The sequence below is a fragment of the Drosophila gunungcola genome (assembly GCF_025200985.1).
Source record: "Drosophila gunungcola strain Sukarami chromosome 3L unlocalized genomic scaffold, Dgunungcola_SK_2 000014F, whole genome shotgun sequence".
NCBI classification, from domain to species: Eukaryota; Metazoa; Arthropoda; class Insecta; order Diptera; family Drosophilidae; genus Drosophila; species Drosophila gunungcola.
In genome coordinates, this window is record NW_026453182.1 from 385,957 (window position 1) to 406,416 (window position 20,460).

The following is a 20,460-nucleotide window of genomic DNA, read 5'->3' on the forward strand; positions in this document are numbered from 1 at the left end:
TTTCCAAACTGCATTTTATTATGTTTAATATGCATTTATTTTAAAGCACGTAATTATACAATCAATAGAGTTGGGGGGAGAAAGAATTTCTGTGTGCGTAAATCATTAAAAAGGAAACTTAAGGGGGAACCTACAACTATGAAAGATGAATAGACAGAAGTGATAGTGATAGCCTGATAGGGAGGCTCGCAGAGATAAGCAAATGCCTCGAAAGGGTTTAAACTTATGCTAACTAAAAATCAATTGCCCATGCCTTCGACATCCGACGATCCGCGCTTGAAGATCACACCCAACGGTAGCTAGTCCATATCATCGTCGTCGTCGTCCGAAATGGTGTACTTCTTCTGGGACCGCTTGCGACGCGTCTGCTTTTTGGATGTGGTGGCCGCTCCGCTGCCCACATTCGAGGATGATTGCGTCGGCGTGGAGGGTGCACTGGCCAGAGATTTGTTCAGTTTGAGCTTCATTTTGACAGCAGCCGCGGATGTGGTGGCAATCTCCTCGTCATCGGACCCATCATCCCCTCCATCGTCGTCGTCGTTGTCCGAGTTGTCGGAGCCGCCGCCATTTCCGTGCGCTTCACCCGTATTCTCTCCGGCTGCCACTGCGGCTGCGTCCGCTGCTGCGGTTACCCGCTGCCTGGCCCCAACGAATATCTTCTGCAAGGCAATCGAATCCAGGTAGATCAGCGAGGCCTCTTCGTTGTAGATCTGTGCGTTCTGGCACAACTGCATGAAGTCCTTCTCCAGCTCGTTGAGATCGGCATACTTGCAGTCCTCGATGCGCTGCAGGATTTTCTTAATGTCCACCGGCCGCTTGATGATCTCGTAGTAGTCGGGCAGGCGCTGGCGCGACGGCAGCTTCATGAACGGCTCGGACAGGGTGCGCCCGTCTTGGTTGTGCTTGATCACCGCACTCATGATCTTGTGCATCTGCTTCTTGGAGCGCTTGTCCAGGTTCTGGCGTCGCCGCCGCTTCAGGATCAACGAATCGTCGTCGGACTCTTCCTTGCGATTCTTGCGCTTGCGTCGCTTGCGCTTGGAGTCGTCTTCCTCCTCCTCCTCGTCGAATTCAGCGCCATCGTCGATGGCCTTCAGCCACTCCTTCTCGGTCAGGCTGTCCGTGTAGTCCACCTCTTTTCGCTGCCGGGAGCCGCGACCTAGAATCATAAGAATAATGCCACCATTAGTTACAAAACTAAATAGAGAAATTATGTGATTAGAACTCACCCAGAATGGTATCCTCATCGTACTGATAATGGAATCGCTCCACTTCGTCGTCGTCCTTGGTCAACCAGTCGGGCAACTCGGACTCGTCGATGAGGCGTTCCCTGCCCGGATGGATCTCCTCATCCTCCTTCTTGCGCTCCGTGTCCATACGCTTGAAGATCTCGATCTCCTCCTCGCTGCGAGCAATCATCATGTTGATCATTTCGTCATCGGGCACCTCGTTTTCCTCCTCCTCTTCGTTGTCGTCCTGATGCAGGATCGTTTGGAGGAACTGCTGTCGCTCACTGCCCGTCGACTTCTGATCGAACATACCGGCCTGGATGACCTTCTCGTCCATGTTTAGCTTGTATCTGGCGGCGGCCAGGATGCGCTCCTCCACGGAGTTGACCGTCATCAGACGAAGAACACGCACCTCATTGCGCTGACCGATACGATGGGCACGATCCTGGGCCTGCAGATCCTGGTGAGGATTCCAATCGGAGTCGAAGATCACCACAGTGTCGGCCGTCTGCAGATTGAGACCCAAACCGCCGGCTCGGGTGGACAGCAGAAAGACAAAGACGTCCGAGCCCTTGGCGTTGAACTTGCGCAGCAGCTCGCCACGATCTTCGGCCTTGGTGGTGCCGTCCAGTCGAAGGTAGCCAAACTGGCGCCAGCCCAGGTAGTCCTCGATGATGGTCATGCACTGGGTCATCTGACAGAAGAGCAGGACGCGATGGTTGGTGGCCTTCAGCTTGGGCAGAATGCGATCGAGCAGCTCGAATTTGCCAGACACGCGATACAAATCGGGTCCTGAAATGTGGAAATTAAATAATGAGCATTGAGCATCACTACAAATAGGGCCAACTTACCGGACACCACTCCATGGCCGCCAGTGTGGTCGCAGTATTTCTCCTCGATGTGCTGGAACATGAACGGATGGTTGCACAGCTTGCGCAGCTGGACGATCGTGTTCATCAGCGCCTTGGCGCCGCCTTTGCCGTGTTTGCCCTTCTCGGATCCGTCGGTGAGCAGGACGCCCTTGCTCTGCATGTGCTTGTAGAGAACGCGCTGCAAGGCGGACATGTCGCACTTGATGATGTACTCCACCTTGTCGGGCAGCTGGTGCTCCACCTCCTTTTTGAGGCGACGCAGGAGGAAGGGACGCAGCACCTTGTGCAGGCGGCGAATGATGAGGATCGTCTCCTCCTCGTTTAGCTCCACCTTCTCGCCGGTGGTGGCGAACGGAGCGTTGAACCACTGCTCAAAGGTGGAGCAGGACTTGAAGATCGAGGGTAGCAGGAAGTTGAGCAGAGCCCACAACTCGGGCAGTTTGTTTTGCAGCGGTGTGCCCGTGAGTAGCAGCCGATAGGGAGCAATGTAGTGGGTGTTCAGCACCTGGGTGAGCTTGCAGTGGTGGTTCTTCATGCGGTGACCCTCGTCGATGATCATGTACTTCCACTGGATCTTGGCCAGAACCGCCTTGTCCTTGATCACGTACTCATAGGTGGTTAGCAGCACATTGAACTTGGTGGCCCGCATTTGATTCTGCAGCAGTCTCCTGCCCTGCGGGCTGCCCTTGTAGCTGACCACGCCCACGGCGGGCGCCCACTTCTCGAACTCCAGCACCCAATTGGGCAGGGTCGAGAGTGGGACGATGATCAGGTAGGGACCCATCACCTTCTTGCGGTCCATGAGGTATGTGACCAGTGAAATGGTCTGAATGGTCTTGCCCAAACCCATCTCATCGGCCAGGATGCCGTTCAGATTGTTGTTGTAGAGGGAGACCAACCACTCGAGGCCCTTGATCTGGTACTCCTTGAGCGAACCGTTCACCATGATGCTGGCCTGCTCGACCACCTTCTCGTGAATAGTGTGGGCGATGCTGTAGTAGGTCTGCTCCTCCGTCCTGTACTCGTCGTCCTCCACCTTGGCCTTGGTGATCAGATCCTTGGGATCGTCCTGCCCCTCGCTGCCCGTCGGCGCCGCCTTGTCGGTGACATCCTCGGTGGCCATCGGCTGCTCCTCCACCTTGGGCTTGTGATCGTCGCTGCTGCCGCAACTGTCCTCCTCGTCGTCGATCCAATCCCAACCGGGATGCATGTTCAGCCAGCGATGCAAGTGCTTCAGCATTGGCGCATCATCGCCGGTGAGCTTCTTGCCCGTGCACTGCTCCACCACATGGACTCGCATGTCGGCCACAATGCTGCCCTCGTCGATGCCAATGTACTCGCCGCTCATCAGCAGCTCCTTCTTGAAGAGCAACAGCCGTTTGCCCTCCTCCTCCTTCTTCTTCATCTGGTCGTCCTTGTGCTGCTTCACCATCTGCGTGAGGTTGCTGATGTACTCATCCGTCTGCGACAGCAGGAAGGCCAGCCGCTTGTCCTTCTTCTGATCAATGAGCTTGCGGTAGCCCTCCTCATCCTCGGCCATCAACCGTCGCATACGTTCCTTCTCGATGCGCTCCTGTTCCTTCTTCTGTTCGCGTTCCGCATTCGCATGATGGTTCATCACTGCCTTGTTCATCCGGGCCAGCTGAGCCTGATGGGGGTTTAAGGGCATGGTTTAGTTAAACATATATAAATATTTACTTAATTGCTATCCAAAATTGAATTTACCTTATTATTCCTGTGGAACTCCCTCAGATCCTTGCCGTGCTGCAGCACTGCGGCCAGGAACTCCAGATGCTTCTGCCGGCGTTTCCGTTCAGCCTCCAGCTTCTGCTGCTTTTCCAGCTTTTCGGTGGCACGCGCCTCCCGCAGACCCTGTCGCTTGGTCCTCTTGTAGAACTTGATGTTCAGCGCCGTCTCCAAAGTGGTGTCCCTTCTCGTGCACTGGACAAACTCCATGCGCAGCTGCCGCTGGAAATTGAGGACCCTCAGGGCCCTCAACTCGATGGCTGCTTGCAGTCGCAGATCCTCGGACATGGTGGCCGGCAAACGCTGCAACTCCTGCATGCGCAGCGAGATCCTGGCTGCTATCCGATTCTCCCGCTCCTGCAGTAGGGTAATGGGGTCCAGACCCACGGGCTTGGCCACCGTTGTGATGCGATTGGGCTTCGGCATGGGCATCCCAGCTGGCGGCACTTGTCGGGGCGGACCACCTCCGCCTGGCTGCGGCACCTGACTGCCGGGCGGCATTCCCGGCAGAGCACCCCTCACTTGCGGCTGCATGGGCGAGGGCGGGATCAGGGGCTGTCCACCGGCGGGTCCCATGCTCAGGGGTTTGCCTCCGTTGGGCAACTGGTGCTGCAGTTGCTCCGGTGGCGGTGGTTGCGACTGTTGTTGCTGCTGCTGCTGCTGCGGAGGCTGTTGCTGCTGCTGCTGGATGGGCGGCGGTCCGCCCACCTGTGGCGGTTGTGGTGGCAACGGCTGACCCTGCTGCATGTGTGGCGGTGGGGCAGCTACCTGCATCTTCTGGCCAGGAACTGGCGGGCCATAGGGATTGCTGGCAGGAGGAGTGGAGCACTGGGGCGGCGTTCCTGCCGACGGAGGCGGTTGTTGCTGCTGCTGGGGCTGCACTGGCGGCTGACCCACATGTTGACTGCCAGGAGGGGGGCCACCTGGTGCTCCGGGTGGCCCAATCGGAGGTCCTGGCGGCGGCTGTTGCTGTGCCGCCTGAAGCGCCTGCTGCATCTGCATGGATATGGGCTTGTTCCGCGCCAGCAACCGATAGGCGGTGATCTGAGTGCGCAACAGATTGACCTGGTTGCCATTGAGGTGCTGATGCTTGGAGGTGGCCCGCATGGCCAGCAGCTGCGAGTAGCGGGGATCCTCCTGCAGGCCCTTCTCCTCCATCGAATCGATGGCGCGTTGCAGGGCGTGCAGGTTCTCCTGACTGGAGCGCTCCGGTGGTGGCGGACCACCAGGTGGGCCTCCAGGTGACACTATGCAGGGTTGGGTGGCAGCCTGAAAGGAGGAGATAAACCATATTTATAAGGTTTTATTTTGGTTAAATAAATAAAGAGATTTATTAGGGTTTAATGAAACAAAAAAAATATATGTTGTTCAATAATTATATCTGGCTAACCATAGAAAATTTTTAGGAATTAATCTTCCATTTATTTATTAAAGTGTATTGAACACGTTTTCTAAGTATTCTTTTTAAACTAAATAATCTATAAACATATTTAATAATAAATTTTAATTAGCTATTAATCATTTGTAACCAAATTAAGAAAGCCTTTTACATAAGTTTGCAAATATTTAATTTTTTAATGGTAATTCTAGATTTCTAGAGGGGGAATAAGTAATCATCTTAATATAAATTATCTAACAATAAGTTAAACGTACTGCGATTACCATTCTGTGCAAAAGCTTACTTCAATATCACATAAATTAAAAAAGCTTCCGCTCGTCCAGAATCTCAGTTAGCGAATCGCAGTCAGTGAACCAAGTTACTGGGTTGAAAAAACTCGTTCTACTGTTGACTGCTCTCAGTGCTTGATTCAGTCGAAGCGAAGTCGCCAGAGTCGGAATATACGGCAATAATATATTGTTAGATAGTACAGATAAGTGAAAAGGGAAGGGAAAACGAAAGATGGCAGCCAGCAAGTCACAAATCGAGGAGCTATACGACTTCATATATCCGCTGGCAGTAAGAGCAGGGGAAATCCTGCTGGAAGGATACGAAAATGCCGGCAAGGCGGTGTCCCTCAAAGACGGGGAGTTCTACAATGTGGTCACTGTGTATGACAACCAGATCGAGGAGTTTCTCGTGGAGAGGATCCTGGCCAGCTATCCGGACCACAAGTTCATTGGCGAGGAGGATACGCACAAAAATGACAACGTTACCAAAGAGCTGACCGATGCTCCCACCTGGATCATAGATCCCATCGACGGCACTTCGAATTTCATCAAACAGATTCCACACGTTTCCGTTTCGATTGGATTGTCCATTAAGAAACAAATTGTTTTGGGAGTGGTTAACAATCCGGCCCAAAAGAAGCTGTATACGGCTAAATTGGGCCAAGGTGCCTTTTGCAATGGGAAACCCATCCAGGTTAGCAGCTGCCAGCATATCAACGATGCCAATGTTGCATATGAGGTCTGTTTGCTGCACGCCCCAAAGATCCGGAACAAACATATCAAGAGAATCTACCATGTGGGATCCAATGCCAGAAGGTGAGTTAATCAATATCATAGTATTGCTTTTAGTCATATTGTTTGTAAACCCTTTCCAGACTTCTCGCCTATTCAGCTGTGGTAGATTCGCTTTGCATGGTGGCCGCCGGCAATTTAGATGCCTTCCACATCGAGGACATGTATCCTTGGGATTGCGCCGCCGGCTATCTGCTCATCCGTGAGGCTGGTGGAGTGGTCACCCATCCGTATGGCGGACCCTTCGACATCATGAAACCGGATTTAATCTGCGCCGGAACGGAGTCACTGAGGGCGGAGATAGAGCAGCTGATTCGCAAGGCTGACCAGGAGAAGCATGTGGGAGGGGAGTGAGTTTTGAGGCCCGAAGAGCTTTTGTAAACAAAAATACATAAAACTGAATTTCATTTAAGTGGGGTAAAGACAATGGGGAATCTGCAAATCACATGCAAACACAAGTTAACGAGCTAAGCCTTGTCAGTTTGATATTAGACCCATTTCAGTAGGGATAAAAGGATAATTTTTATTTGTTTAAAGATATGTTACAGGTAGAAGGAATCGTCAACGCCTGACGAAAGTCTGTCATGTCACTCTGAGACATGCTAGAAATAAGTTGGGCTGTATCTTAGTGTTTCAGTCATATCTAATGGCAAACACAAATATATTTTTAATCAGTCTATTATTTCAAAAGTTATAGAGTTAAAAAGTTCTCTGCCGCTGCTCTGCCGGCAAAACTATATCCCATCCTCAACAGATAGCGCCTGGTGATAGCTGATGTAGAGAGATATAGCGAAATGACTGTAAGCGTGGGGGATAGTGTTAGTTTTTTGATGGTAGTGTTGTCGATGTTACTTGAGTAACGAGTATCTTACAGTCGGGGTGCTCTCTTCTTTTTTGTTAGAAACACTTTAATACCATATTTTATTTATGTATTCTCGGGAAACACCGAAATACTTATGTACATGTTTCTTATCAACAATGAGATGATTCACAAGCAAAAGCTGCCAAGGTCATAAACCAAAAAGCTTTAATTGAAACTTACTTATTCTGCATTAAATATATAACTAAAGTTTTAATGCTCCAAGTTACTAACTTTCAGTTATTTTGGCATATTTTATACAACGAATACAAATATTTAAATACTTTTTCATTCAGTACAAAATATTACGACTCATGTACTTATTATAGATTTCTCTTAGTTTTATAAATTGTTTAATAATACAAATTTTCGATTCATATCACTAATTTTATATTTTATACAACAAGGGTAAATATTAAAATTCGTTTTTTATTCAAAATAACACTACTTATTATACTTATTATGTATTTCTCTTTAAAAATCTTGTGATAAATTGTATACAAAACAATAGTTTACAATTGCCACTATTTGGCTGACTATCACTGTATCAGCACACCCACGAATCGGAAACAATGGCAGTTCGTAAGCAACTCTATCGTCGCTATCGTCTATTGAATCGCGAAAAGCTTCCGCGGAAAGCTCTTCTCTCGCGTCGCATTTGTTCCGCAGCTGATTAGCGTCTATATAGTTCAGTTTCTCAGTCGGAAATCAACACAAACAGCGATGAGTTCCCCGGTCAGCGAGTCCAAGCTCAAGGAGTACTACGATGTGGCCCTGAAACTGGTCCTCAACTGCGGACCTCTAATGCAGGAGGGCTACCAGAAGCCAAAGACGGACTACAAGGTCAAGGCGGACTTCTACGACCTGGTCACCGTGTATGACAAGCAGATCGAGGACATGCTCACCGAGGGACTGGTGGCCGCCTTTCCCGACTCCCTAATCATTGGCGAGGAGGAGTCCGCCATATCGCACCGCCAGGCCGAGCTGACGGATGCGCCCACCTGGATCATAGATCCCATCGACGGCACCACCAACTTCATCCACCGCATCCCACACTGCTGCATTTCCGTGGGCCTGGCCATCAACAAGGAGCTGGTGGTGGGCATCATCTACAATCCGCCGGCGAACGAACTGTTCTCCGCCTACAAGGGACATGGCGCATACTTGAACGGCCAGCCCATCCACACGTCCAAAGTGACGACGGTAAGAGAGAGCTTATATAATCCGGGAGCAACAAAGACCAGCGACAAACAAGATAAACGAAATTTAACAAATAACCGTGCATGTCATTTTCCCTGTACTCAGGTTTGGCGGTGCACTGAAAAACAAATTTACTTAACTTGTGCAGGTTAAATAGAGGTTTACCTTTTTAGCAATTTGACGGATCAGTCAAGAAAGCAAATGTAACAAATCTGTTAAGAAATTCTTGTTATCTATATTTCAAAAACCGCACCCTATAAGATATATATTTTTTCTTTTTTTTAAGAGTTGATAGACTTTGGGGTCGGAGATAGACAACACAGCCTGTTTGACAAACTGGTTAATAAAATCTTTAAAAAAAAACCTTCTCGCCCATTTAAGCTATTTTATTTGAGTTATTTGAAATAACAATTTTGTTGATACGATTTAAAATTATTTGCCGTGAAATTCGTTTACGATAATGTTATTTAAAAGAAACCTAATAAAGCCACCATTAAAGAATATTAAGTGGAAAAATTAGTTTAGGCAAACAATGAACGTGTTTAAGAATATATTCTATACAATTTGTTTGTGGGTATGCTAAAATGGCATTCACAAAGCATTATTCCCGTGTATAAAAAGCTCATCTTTCAAATATTTTTTCATCTTTCCAGATAAACCAAGCGGTAATTGCCTACGAAATCTCCCTGATTCACGCCGCTGGAGTGAGGGACAAGAATGTGAAGCGTCTGTACAAGATGGCCTCGAACGCCACGGGAACCCGCTGTTTTGGAAGTGCCGCATTAACCCTTTGCTATGTGGCCACCGGGCAGTGCGATGCCTATCATGTGGAGGATCTGAAACCCTGGGACATAGCTGCCGGAGCCATTATCCTGACAGAAGCCGGTGGCACTATTTGCCACACCAGCGGTTCCAAATTCGATGTGATGAAACCGGATTGCGTGTGCGCCTCCACGCCGGAGTTGGCCAAGAATGTGATTAGCCTTATCGAAGAGGCCAGCCAGATGACCGAGTACACTTTCAAGTAAAGATTATTATAATTATCTCAGTATGCAATGTCAGTATCCACATTTAGCCTATGCAAATCGGCTGTAAACGATTGTAATCCCAAGATATTAAAAAAAATGTTCCAGTATACATATGTACATACGAAAGAAAAAAAATTCTTTCTTAGGCAGACAACTCTATCTGGAAAAAGCTCACAATAAAAGCTTTACCAGCTGTTTAAGCTAAAAAAAAATTAATTTCGCACTCTGATCAGTTGATCGTCGAGCAATGAGTTACCAAATCAGCGAGGCAAAACTACGGGAGTACTACCAAGTATCCCTGGAATTGGTCAGGAAGTGCGGTCCTCTCTTCTTGGAGGGTTTTCAGAAACCAAAAACTGATTATGAAGTCAAGTCGGCTTTTTATGACTTGGTCACGGTGTACGATAAACGTATTGAAGCCAAACTCACGGAAGGTTTGCTCAAGGCCTTTCCGGAGTCAAAAATTATAGGGGAAGAGGCTTTGGCAGACGTTAAAACACAACCAGAGTTGACGGACACCCCCACTTGGATCATCGATCCCATCGATGGCACTAATAATTACGTGCGAAAGATTCCCCATTGCTGCATTTCCGTGGGCTTGGCCATTAATAAAGAGCTAGTCGTGGGCATTGTCTACAATCCCTCGGCCAACGAGTTATATTCTGCTTGGCACGGTCACGGAGCTTTTCTAAATGGCCAACCCATTGAGGCTTCTAGCACACAAGAGGTAAGTGGGGGATGATATAAATAGTTAGAACTGATAAGTATACTTGATAACAATATAACAATTAGAACAACTAATATAACTTTTTTTTAGAAGTAATCCTTTAAAAGCCATAAGAAAGTCTAGTATAAGTATAAGATCAGTATTAAAGTAAAGAAAACCATTCCTTTATTCTTGAAAATATTTTCAAAACCCAAATAAATATTTAATCCTACATTTTTCCCCCACTCTTAAACTGATAGCAGTCGCCACGTAACTCTAGGAACAATTAATATTTAATAAGCATTTTTCGGAAACAATAAGAACACAGATGACTTTTCCGATTGCAGATAAACCAAGCCGTGGTGTGCTATGAGATCTCCCTAATCGTAGTGTCCAAGGGGCGGGACAAGAACGTGAAACGTCTCTACAAGTTGGCCTCCAATGCCACTGGGTGAGCGACCCAGAGAACTCTGATCTTTTCCTCATTGTTTACACTACATTCCCGCAATCAGCACTCGTAGCTTTGGGTCTGCAGCTCTCACGCTCTGCTATATAGCCGCCGGCCGATGTGACGCCTATCATGTGGAGAATCTTAAGCCGTGGGATCTGGCAGGCGGTGCCGTAATCCTCAGGGAAGCTGGTGGCAGTGTTTACCACACCAGCGGAACAAAATTCAATGTGATGAAGCCCGATTGTGTGTGCTCCTCTTCTGAAGGGTTGGCCCAAAACATGATCCAATTAATAAAAGAAGCGGACCAGATTTCCGGTTATACATTTGAATAAAATTACAAAGGCTGTTTAAAGCAAAATAAACTTTAAATTTAAAGGGTGACAATGTCGTTTTTTAAGTCTATAAGATTATCAATTCATGGCCAAATGATTCCAAATAAAGAAAATATAAACAAATGAATTGATTCAAATATTGCTCAAAGGAAAATAAATCGATTTTTAAATAAATCAATTAATTGCACATATTCTACGTATGTTGCCAATGTTTAATTATTAATCATTACAAAAAACAATTGACAAATTTTAGCACAATGCATAGCTTGGAAGCTTCGTCTAACGATAATGACTTGCAGCCCAAAAGCGAGGAAAAATGCTGATAAAAAGTGGTTTTACAACTATTTGACTACACTGGCTTGTCTTTGGAGATAAAAAGCGTCTGTCTATTTGTGTACATCAAACAAATTGAGATAAAGCAGAGGCAGGCAGCCAGGTGAGATGCCAATTTTTAGTACACGCGGTGGGGGCTGCGAAGCGATCATAAAACTCGATGCGGGCAAACAATCAGAAAACGAATGTAACCGAACCGAAGGCAAAGCTCCAGCGCGGAGCTACTTCCAGCCGGGCACAATCTCTCTGATTAGTTGGCACCGCGAACTGAGCAGCAACGCATCGTTTTTTCGTCCACACATACAGATAGAAGCAAAATGGCAGGAGTAAGGCAAGAGGATATCGAGGAGTTGTACAACTTCATCTATCCCCTGGCCATTGAGGCGGGCGAGATCCTCATGGAGGGCTACGAATTGGCCAGTAAAAACGTCTCCATCAAGGGCGATTTTTACGACGTGGTCACCGACTACGACAACAAGATCGAAGACTTTCTCATGGAGAAGATACTGGCCAGCTATCCGGAGCACAAGTTCATAGGCGAAGAGGCGACGGCCAAGAACAACAACGTGTCCGGGGAACTGACGGATGCGCCCACCTGGATCATCGATCCCATTGACGGCACCTCGAATTTCATTAAGCAGATCCCGCACGTCTGTGTTTCGATTGGTTTGGCCATCAACAAACAGATCGTGGTGGGTGTGATCAATAATCCTGTCCAGAAAAAGCTCTTCACGACGAAACTGGGTCAAGGGGCCTTCTGCAATGGCAAGCCCATCCATGTGAGCAGCTGTGAGAGCGTCAAGGATGCTAATGTGGCCTACGAAGTGTCCCTGCTGCATGTTCACTCGGTGGCCAACAAGCACATCAAAAGGATCTACCATGTGGGACTAAATGCCAGACGGTGAGTGTTTACTACCTATTAATCATAAAATAAAATACGAAAAATCGAACCTTTCCAAAAGACACATTTTGAATATACAAAATTAAAAAAATATATAAATGGGCGTACAAAACAATTAACCAGTCATAGCTTACTATAAAGCTTCAATCGTTGTTTGTTCCAAATTGAAAGTCAAATGGCGAATTCTATTATTAACAAACAACTGAGTTCAACATTATAGGCTTATGGAAATATAAATTGCGAATATGGATTTAAAAATGTAAATTATGGTTCTTACTTAACTACTTTACTTAACGAATTTTATAATAAACAATTTTAAAAATAAATAATAATATATTGGTTTTCATGTGTTTTACAATATTTTACACTGCTCTAATAGTTATGTTTTGAGCATTTGGTTTTGTATTTTAAACACACGAAATGTATTCCCAGATGAAACTGTATAAAACCAAAAAATAAATAAATAAAATAATTTCTAGGTAACAAATATCTTAAGAAACTTTTAAGAATTTATGTGACATTCAAGAAAAATGAATTGAGAATTATAATTGCAAACAAGTATAGACTAGAATCCTTTCTAAAAACCCTATTTATCCCCAGACTTGTGGCCTACTCCTGCGTGGTGGATGAGCTGTGCATGGTGGCGGCTGGCAATCTGGATGCCTTTTACATCGAGGACATGTATCCCTGGGATTGTGCCGCCGGATCCCTACTGATAAAAGAGGCGGGAGGCGTGGTAACGCATCCCTTTGGCGGCCCATTCGACATAATGAAGCCGGATCTCGTCTGCGCGGGAACAGAGAAGTTGCGCAAAGAGATCGAAGACCTTTTGCGCAAGGCAGATAAGGAGGAGTCGGTGGGGGGCAAGCCAGTGCAGAAGTAATTTAAAAAAGACACACACAAAAACTGTTGGCGAAAACGATCCAAATTAAAAAGCTTGAGGTCAGCTGCACTGTCACTTGGCGTTGGAAGCTCTGCTCATGGAGAGCTTTTAGATATCTTTCAGCTTTGATCGCCGGCAGCTGGTAGATACCAATCAAAAGAAATGGCGGGAAAGTAAACCACTCTCCGTCTAGACTTTAAAAAACATAATGTTATAAACAACCATTTCGTTATCATCATTTTTAAACCTTAATCTGCCAAATAAATCTCTATAAGGATGACAAAAAAATGTGATTTACAATTCTGTGCAAAGATGCTTAAATGTTATATTAACAATTTAAAAGTTTATAAATTTAAAGGAAACATATTTTTAGAACATTCTTAATGGACAAGAGAATATGTTGCCACAAATTAAATAAATATACGACAGGCTTAACGAACTTAACGAAGTTGTTTAGATTCAATTTTTAAATATATATAAGTAAATTTTTTTATACAGATCTGAGAAATTTAAATTATCTTTGGATATTAAAAATACTTCAAGCGGGTTAAAATATAAAATGTTGATCAAAACACTAAAGGAATGATCTCTGGACTTAGAAGCAAAGGATTTCTAAGGTGGTCTAACCTGACCATTTGAGTCTCAATAATAATAGGAAATTATACAGCTAAATAACACTATTTTCTGTTCCCTAGAGTAGAATTTAGGTGGCACTTACGTTGGGTGGCATTCCGTGCGTTTGGTATCCAATTGGGGACATATTCGGACCCGTCGGCGGCATCTGCATTCCCATGTGCGGACCTTTTGAGAAAACTGCGGATAATTACGTGCGACTGGGGGATGTGGGTTGGGTTAGATGATGAACATACTCATCCCCTGGTGGTGCGGTGGCATGTGGTGTCCCGGCGGACCCTGGCCCGGTGGCCCGTGCTGCATGGGATGGCCGTAGGCGCCAGGGTGACCCGGTGGCGGGGGTCCTTGCAGGGGAGGTCCTTGCTGCTGGTGAGGATAGGGGCTGTGCGGCGAGGGGGCGGGGCTCTGCGAGGGCGGAGCCATCGGACTGGGCGCCTGTGGCGGTGGCATGGGACTGTTCGCCGGAGAGGGCGAGGCCATATTGCAGCTCCTTTTCTGTGCTTTATCCGAAGGTTTCCTTTAAATATTCCAGAACCAACTGGTGCAGTGTTACCTGAAGAAGGGAACACACGTCAATGCACTGTATTTACTAAGAATATTTAGAACATGTAATCGAAGCCCTGCTTTTTGTTGTACCCGTTTCTTTTGCACACTTTTTTGCGCAGTCCGGTATGCAAACACATAAATAAACAAGAAATACCAGCCAAAAGAGCCAAATTTGACGTCCCGCTTATCGCGCACAAAGAGCACGACCCTAATTCTTTATTTAATACCGAAAGTATTACCTATTAGCACTGTTTTTAGGAGGTTTTCCACACTTTTTCAACGCGACGCGACAGACAAAACTCTAATGGCGGCCGTCTCTATAACAAAAGTCACGCAAGGGTGGCAACTCTGTCAACCGGCAATAAATGTGGGCGCGTTCAGCGCAGATCACAAAAAGTATTTTTAAATATAACTTTATCAAGCTTGTAAAGTGTTAATTAATTTAATGCAAAATAATGAGTTGAGCATATTTTTAAAGTTATTCACAATTTTGTTTTATTAAAAATATTTTCCTGCTGAACGCACGCTGTGACACGTCATGTTTGCGTGGCCAGTGATTGGCAAAAACGAAACCATTCTCTGCCTAAAAAAAAAAGTGAAAACAAGATTATTTCGATTTTGTATTAATTGTAGCACCAAATACAATTAATTAGGTTTACACTTAAGCATTTAGAGGCAGCGCCAGCAGTAGACAAAGTTCAGCCGTAATCATGGGTACGTAAGTCGCAGGAACGGAACTTTCCGTGTTGACAACACCCGGTGACGATGTCTGCTCATAAAAATCGTACGTTCTTCCGTTCCAGGTGGGGTGCTCAGCTACTTTCGCGGATTGCTCGGCTCCCGGGAGATGCGCATCTTGATACTCGGCCTGGACGGCGCCGGCAAGACCACGATCCTCTACAGACTGCAGGTGGGCGAAGTGGTCACCACGATACCCACCATCGGATTCAACGTGGAGCAGGTCACCTACAAGAACCTCAAGTTCCAGGTGTGGGATTTGGGCGGACAGACAAGTATTAGGTGAGTTGGAGTTACGGGTTATATGGATTCCCGATATTTATAAAGCCTTTTGGATTTTTGATTGTCTTCGAAAATTTAATTGAAAACTAATTTAATAATTCAAAATGTGCCAAGCATTGTTTTATTTTCAAAGAAATATTTAAATTAACATTTTGCGATCAGGTTGGATTCATCTCAATTTCCTTCCAAAACCTTTCTCGTTTAAATTAAAACATTATTTGATTAGGTTTGTGAGTACATTGGGTGACGAGATAAGAAAATCTAATTTGTTTCATGTGTTCCAACATACATATCTCTAAAACAAATGAACTTAGTAGTTAATATTTTTAAGAAGTATTTTAGGCTTGAATTTAATTATATTTGTAATTTATTTTTGTAATTGCGCTCTATTTTTATTAAATGTTTTTAAAATCAGGAAAAAGAAACCTAGCCATGTATTATTCACAAACTTAAATACTGACAAAATATGAATTATTTATAGACTCATCGAATTTATTACAATATTTAATTTAACCTTTTAAAGTTGAAAAAATTAATAAAACCATTTGGACACTAAAATTAAAAAAGAAAATTTTACAGAGAAATAAAAATGTATTGTTTAACTTAAGGGTTTTTAGTGTGATTTTTAAGTAAGTTTTACTATGTTTTGCCATCATATTATAAACACTTTATAACCTTTTCGGAGAAAAAAATTAATCTTTACTTAGTTATGTTTTTACTTTTACTTCCGGAAGAATTATTTACAACATTAATTCACAACAATCTTGCCTAAAATAACATTACGAGTTAAATTGAATCAAAAATCATTGATTAAAGACTACATTCTATTTATTGTATAAATTCTGATTAGGTATTTTGAGTAATTTTGGTCATCGTTGTTCAATTTTAGTTTCTAGACTGGGGGATTAACAAATTCATATAATTCAAAGCTCATATCTCGGTTAATATTGCTCGAATCGAATCAGCTTTAAAGTTCGAGAAAAAGTTTAAGTAAAACAAATTAGGAAATGTCCCAGGTGTCCCCATTTTTCGCCAATAAGCTTTGCAAGTTCTTAAACCATCCTTTCCGTCACGTTACAGGCCCTACTGGCGTTGCTACTACAGCAACACAGACGCCATCATCTACGTGGTGGACTCGGCGGATCGGGACCGCATTGGCATTTCAAAGGACGAGCTGCTGTACATGCTGCGCGAGGAGGAGCTGGCCGGGGCGATACTGGTCGTCCTGGCGAACAAGCAGGACATGGACGGATGCATGACCGTCGCCGAGGTGCATCATGCGTTAGGGCTGGAAAACCTTAAGAACCGCACATTTCAGATATTCAAAACGTCGGCCACCAAGGGCGAGGGTCTTGACCAGGCCATGGACTGGCTGTCCAACACCCTGCAGAGTCGCAAATAGATCCTTAGCCAGTCCTCAGCCCCCAATCCCCTGTGTAAAAATGTGTGTCCAAAGCATCGCCAGCTAGGAATCGTCTACAGCTCTTTTCAAATTGCAGATTGCGCAACAAATCCAAGAACCGAAAGAAACTTTGTAATAACTTCTAGTAATATAATTATTAAATTATAGGATTAAACAATTCAGTAAATTCATGCACTGGTTACCACTCGGCCAGGCCGAATCGCAGCACCCGCTTCTGCTGGTTATCCAGATCCATGCGCACCTTCTGTCGCATGTAGAAGATGGGACAATCTCGGTTGGAGCAGATGACCTCCTCGTGCAGGGATTCCTGGCAACGCTGGCACTCGGTCCAGAGGCGGGAGAAGGTCTCCTCCAGTTCCCTCTTGGCGCCCACCTCCTTCTGGTACAGCTCACTCATCCGCGGCTCGCAATGTGGACACAGACAGGCCTGCTCGTAGCCCTTGGGCATCAGGGATTTGCAGCCCAAGCAGGCGGTTTTCTTGGTCATAAAACCAGCCAGTCCTCCCACTTTGGAAGTCACCACCGTGCGAGTGCGTGTGTGCTCTCCCTTCAACAAAATGGACTCGGCGTTGTCCCCCAAAATGGGTTCAAAGATCCTCAGCAGCGGCTTGGAAAGCTGCTGTTCCAGATAGTAGGTGGCATCGATGGGCACACTGTTCTCCAGGACGTACAGTGGATCCTCTGCCTTCTGGTAGGCGGGTGTGTTTTTGGCTGCCGCACAGATCACATAGGGAACCCGATCCCCCAGCTTGGGAGCCGTACCCGGATCCCTCTTCTTCATCTTGGCGGCCAACTCCACGTGCGCCTGCTTGGCAGCGTAGTCCGTCTTGGCCAGCTCCTTGGTGATGACCAGATGCGAGATGTCTATCCGGTTGCAGAGAAGGTCGGCTATCACCTGCTTGACATAGGCCACTAGCGCCATCGGGATCCCTTTCGATAAGTAGCTTCTGCAGGCAGGAGTTCATCAGGTTGGCCACCAGTGGGGAGTTGTCTCGCCGCACGGTTTCGATGCCCTTGCAGTCCATTTTATCGTACGTCTCCGGTCGGGTGAAATACAATCCCGCATAGCGTTTCTTGTTGATCAGTAGATACGGGTAGTAAACCTTCTCGAACTCCAGTTTAATGGGATGCACGAACTTGGCGCTGACCAGCTCCGCCGCCTCGCGTCCAAGCTCCATGCTGCGCTCAAGTGTTTTCACACCAAAGTTAACCATCACGGAATCGGTGTCTCCGTAAATGACAACCGCGTTGTTCTCGTAGCCATTGGCCTGAGTGTAGTGGGACTCCACCTCGTTTTTGGTTAATTCAATCATGGTACGCCCGTAGGCGGTGACACTGCCCGATATCTCCAGACAGGGCAGCTTGCCCTACCTGAGCGCCAGTGAATCCGTACACGGAATTGGCCGATATCTTGAGCGCCAGCTGTCTGCCATCCAGAACCTTTCTTTTAAACGGATCGGTTTCCACTTTGAGGTCATTTTTGGCACGCTTTCTGGCTGCCAAAAGCGATTCCAGGATCTCGGGAAGCAGTCCACGACGCACCTCGGATTTCACAAAGTAATTGTTTGACGGTGTGCGCTCCACTTGGTCATCCTGGAGGTTTTCCTGCTCTCTCAGCTTCTCCCGAGTTCCACCCAGGACCAAGGTAGTGTAGCACAAATTATGCGCCATCATTATACTCGGATACAGCGAGGCGAAATCCAGCGTGGAGATGGGATCTGCATAGTAGCCTCTTTTCGGTTCGATCACAGTTGCCCCCTCGTACTGCTTCATCCGATCCCTGAGAGGTGTACGATGGCATGATGAATCCCTTGGTTTTGGCCTTGCGCAGCAGTTGACTCAAAACCTTGATCTGCTGACCGCGGGTAAGCAGGGATTCCAGCGGCACACCCGTCACCCTTGCCATTTCCATGTAGTTAACAATGGCCATTAGCTTCTCCAGCAATCTGAGCGGCAGGTAAGCATCCTTCAAACAGTACATGGCCAAGCGGCGACGTGTCTGCTCGTCTCCATTCTGTAGATCCGTGATAATGCTGTGATGAACATCCTCCTTCTGCTCCTGCAGGAAATGATAACTCACAGCGTTGAGGGTATACGAGCGAAGTTTGTAGTCGCGCAATAGGACGAACAGAAGATCGAAGGGAACCCGGCCTTCAAAGTTCACGTACTGGTTCTCTCGGCGACCCATCTGCTTGGACTGTAGCATCTGCTCCTTGATCACCGAGCGTATGTTCTTGATCCTGCCCAGATACTCGAAGTTTTTCACCTTCAAATGTGCTGCCCGATTGATAAGGTAGGGAAAGTCAAAGTTGTTGATGTTATAGCCGGTGAGGATGTCCGGATCGACTTCTCGCACGAAGGCAGACCACTTGTCCAGCATCTGGGTCTCCTTGTCGTGGCACAGAACCTGGCTGCCTATTATGGGAGCACACTCATTCAGGGTGAAGACATTTCTGATAAAGGGCTCCCGCTCGCCCTGTCTTATTACCATATTGGCAATCTGAATGACCGGATCCATTTTGGCCTCGGGGAAAATACCCTTACGACCAGCGCACTCTATGTCGAAGGAGAGGATGCGGAAGGGAGCCACCTTGGACCACTCGCCCTCGGGCTCGTGGGAGATGAACCTGTCGAAGGCAACGTCCACCTCGATCTGGCAGCGGGATTCGGACAGAGGTTTGCTGCGGTTGTTCCTCATTCGCCAATGTCCTTTCGGCAGTTCAATCCAGTTACAGCCCACCACGCCCGTGTCCACCATGAAGCGGATGTCGAAGTCAATGTTATTCTCGAAGGCGCGACAGTCCTGGAAGTCGATCTCCGACATGATCACCTCCTTTTTAAGCAATCGCGAGGCGGCGGCCACGAATCTGGGCAGCGTCACCGAGATCTTGATGTACCTCTGCTTCTTGTCGCCGTTGTAACCGTGGATATTGAGCTTCTCCACTAGCTCCACCATTAGCACACCCTCCTGGACATTGTCCTTGTTGTTGCGGATATCGGCTATGACCTTCTGATCCAGGGCTTTCTGAAGTTTTTCGCAATGGTGCTCCTCGAATTGCCTGGGTGCCTCGATGTAAAAGTACGGACAGAAGCCATGGACATGGCAGCACACAGAGTTGCCCTCCATGGTGATGCCGAACATCCGGACCACCGGCACGGGTCCCAGCTGGGCACCTGGCATTCCTGGAAGCGGCTGACCTAAATAGTTCTCCACATCCAGCTGCTGAAACACCAAGCTGTCCTTGGAGGGATCTAGCTCTGGAGGCGCAGGACGGGACCAACGCTCGCTGGTCTGCTGGTTCTCGGGTCCGTCACCCAGAAGCAATGTCTGATCCATCTCTTCGGAGTTCTCGAAGGCGGCCAGCTCCGCCTCAAAGCCCATTTCCTCATCTTCATCGGGATTTCTATGGGTCAAAACATGTAATGACGTTTTATAAGATTGAAAAAGATTTCCTACCTGGGTTTTTTAGCCTGGCCGTTGGAGGTTCCATTAAACTTGCGCTTGGCGTCCATTTTTTGGTATCCAATTGTATTTGTTATTGCAAAAACATAGGACAATATATGATGCCAAAATATTAGGCGCGCTTTTGCAGGTGGTGGAAGTCAGTGTGACCGTAGTTGGAGCGAAACTGCAATGCGCCGAAAATATACCAATAATTGCAAAATAACGGTGACTTTGAAAATTTTAATTTCATAAATTCAAATTCAAAAGTCAGCAGATGTTTCCGATTGAGTTCTTAAACTAATATTTTTGTGGCTTTTGGCCCATATAATTTTTTTATTTTTTGATCAAATTAAAAAACTTGCGATCAAAAATATTGCTGCTATTTATAGTACC

General features: G+C 46.5%; 7 protein-coding genes across 9 annotated transcripts; 5 read left to right on the forward strand and 2 right to left on the reverse strand.

Moving 5' to 3' along the window:
- Nucleotides 1-13: 13 nt before the first annotated feature.
- On the reverse strand, nt 14-14,535 carry LOC128260109 (ATP-dependent helicase brm). Of its 2 annotated transcripts, none has more exons than XM_052992842.1 (7): nt 14,419-14,535; nt 13,870-14,186; nt 13,719-13,801; nt 3,827-5,116; nt 2,081-3,749; nt 1,230-2,021; nt 14-1,159 (listed from the first exon to the last, which is right to left on the reverse strand). In XM_052992842.1, the coding sequence occupies exons 2-7, from the start codon at nt 14,111-14,113 to the stop codon at nt 300-302; spliced, it is 4,938 nt and encodes a 1,645-aa protein (XP_052848802.1). In that variant the 5' UTR covers nt 14,114-14,186; nt 14,419-14,535; the 3' UTR covers nt 14-299. The 2 variants fall into 2 exon arrangements, with proteins under 2 accessions (XP_052848802.1, XP_052848801.1); XM_052992841.1 differs by having other exon boundaries at nt 13,719-13,813.
- Nucleotides 5,575-6,714, forward strand: LOC128260130 (inositol monophosphatase 1). Of its 2 annotated transcripts, none has more exons than XM_052992910.1 (2): nt 5,575-6,335; nt 6,391-6,490. In XM_052992910.1, the coding sequence occupies exon 1, from the start codon at nt 5,748-5,750 to the stop codon at nt 6,333-6,335; it is 588 nt and encodes a 195-aa protein (XP_052848870.1). In that variant the 5' UTR covers nt 5,575-5,747; the 3' UTR covers nt 6,391-6,490. The 2 variants fall into 2 exon arrangements, with proteins under 2 accessions (XP_052848870.1, XP_052848869.1); XM_052992909.1 differs by having other exon boundaries at nt 5,576-6,331; nt 6,391-6,714.
- LOC128260128 (uncharacterized) lies at nt 7,861-9,414 on the forward strand. Its single transcript, XM_052992907.1, has 2 exons — nt 7,861-8,369; nt 9,020-9,414. The coding sequence occupies exons 1-2, from the start codon at nt 7,890-7,892 to the stop codon at nt 9,392-9,394; spliced, it is 855 nt and encodes a 284-aa protein (XP_052848867.1). The 5' UTR covers nt 7,861-7,889; the 3' UTR covers nt 9,395-9,414.
- LOC128260129 (uncharacterized) lies at nt 9,606-10,927 on the forward strand. The gene is made up of 3 exons (XM_052992908.1): nt 9,606-10,121; nt 10,448-10,551; nt 10,613-10,927. The coding sequence occupies exons 1-3, from the start codon at nt 9,642-9,644 to the stop codon at nt 10,881-10,883; spliced, it is 855 nt and encodes a 284-aa protein (XP_052848868.1). The 5' UTR covers nt 9,606-9,641; the 3' UTR covers nt 10,884-10,927.
- Nucleotides 11,462-13,325, forward strand: LOC128260127 (uncharacterized). Its single transcript, XM_052992906.1, has 2 exons — nt 11,462-12,117; nt 12,718-13,325. The coding sequence occupies exons 1-2, from the start codon at nt 11,534-11,536 to the stop codon at nt 12,998-13,000; spliced, it is 867 nt and encodes a 288-aa protein (XP_052848866.1). The 5' UTR covers nt 11,462-11,533; the 3' UTR covers nt 13,001-13,325.
- Nucleotides 14,536-14,726: 191 nt separating the features above from the next.
- Nucleotides 14,727-16,788, forward strand: LOC128260136 (ADP-ribosylation factor-like protein 1). Its single transcript, XM_052992917.1, has 3 exons — nt 14,727-14,893; nt 14,983-15,199; nt 16,280-16,788. The coding sequence occupies exons 1-3, from the start codon at nt 14,890-14,892 to the stop codon at nt 16,599-16,601; spliced, it is 543 nt and encodes a 180-aa protein (XP_052848877.1). The 5' UTR covers nt 14,727-14,889; the 3' UTR covers nt 16,602-16,788.
- On the reverse strand, nt 16,731-20,309 carry LOC128260111 (DNA polymerase delta catalytic subunit). The gene is given in 5 exon segments (XM_052992845.1): nt 16,731-17,535; nt 17,537-17,989; nt 17,991-18,389; nt 18,391-20,026; nt 20,080-20,309. Coding segments are annotated over 5 exon segments (3,279 nt in total). The 5' UTR covers nt 20,136-20,309; the 3' UTR covers nt 16,731-16,800.
- Nucleotides 20,310-20,460: the final 151 nt, after the last annotated feature.

Bases quoted from the DNA above. Each gene is read 5' to 3' on its own strand.
- LOC128260129 (XM_052992908.1), top strand. From the start codon at position 9,642: ATGAGTTACCAAATCAGCGAGGCAAAACTACGGGAGTACTACCAAGTA. The intron at 10,122-10,447 runs GTAAGTGGGGGA...TTCCGATTGCAG, and splicing joins AGGCTTCTAGCACACAAGAG to ATAAACCAAGCCGTGGTGTG. The intron at 10,552-10,612 runs GTGAGCGACCCA...TCCCGCAATCAG, and splicing joins TTGGCCTCCAATGCCACTGG to CACTCGTAGCTTTGGGTCTG.
- LOC128260127 (XM_052992906.1), top strand. From the start codon at position 11,534: ATGGCAGGAGTAAGGCAAGAGGATATCGAGGAGTTGTACAACTTCATC. The intron at 12,118-12,717 runs GTGAGTGTTTAC...ATTTATCCCCAG, and splicing joins GTGGGACTAAATGCCAGACG to ACTTGTGGCCTACTCCTGCG.
- LOC128260136 (XM_052992917.1), top strand. The intron at 15,200-16,279 runs GTGAGTTGGAGT...GTCACGTTACAG, and splicing joins GGCGGACAGACAAGTATTAG to GCCCTACTGGCGTTGCTACT.
- LOC128260130 (XM_052992909.1), top strand. From the start codon at position 5,748: ATGGCAGCCAGCAAGTCACAAATCGAGGAGCTATACGACTTCATATAT. The intron at 6,332-6,390 runs GTGAGTTAATCA...AACCCTTTCCAG, and splicing joins GTGGGATCCAATGCCAGAAG to ACTTCTCGCCTATTCAGCTG.
- LOC128260128 (XM_052992907.1), top strand. From the start codon at position 7,890: ATGAGTTCCCCGGTCAGCGAGTCCAAGCTCAAGGAGTACTACGATGTG. The intron at 8,370-9,019 runs GTAAGAGAGAGC...TCATCTTTCCAG, and splicing joins ACACGTCCAAAGTGACGACG to ATAAACCAAGCGGTAATTGC.
- LOC128260109 (XM_052992841.1), bottom strand. From the start codon at position 14,113: ATGGCCTCGCCCTCTCCGGCGAACAGTCCCATGCCACCGCCACAGGCG. The intron at 3,750-3,826 runs GTAAATTCAATT...AACCCCCATCAG, and splicing joins AGTTCCACAGGAATAATAAG to GCTCAGCTGGCCCGGATGAA. The intron at 1,160-1,229 runs GTGAGTTCTAAT...TTATGATTCTAG, and splicing joins CGATGAGGATACCATTCTGG to GTCGCGGCTCCCGGCAGCGA.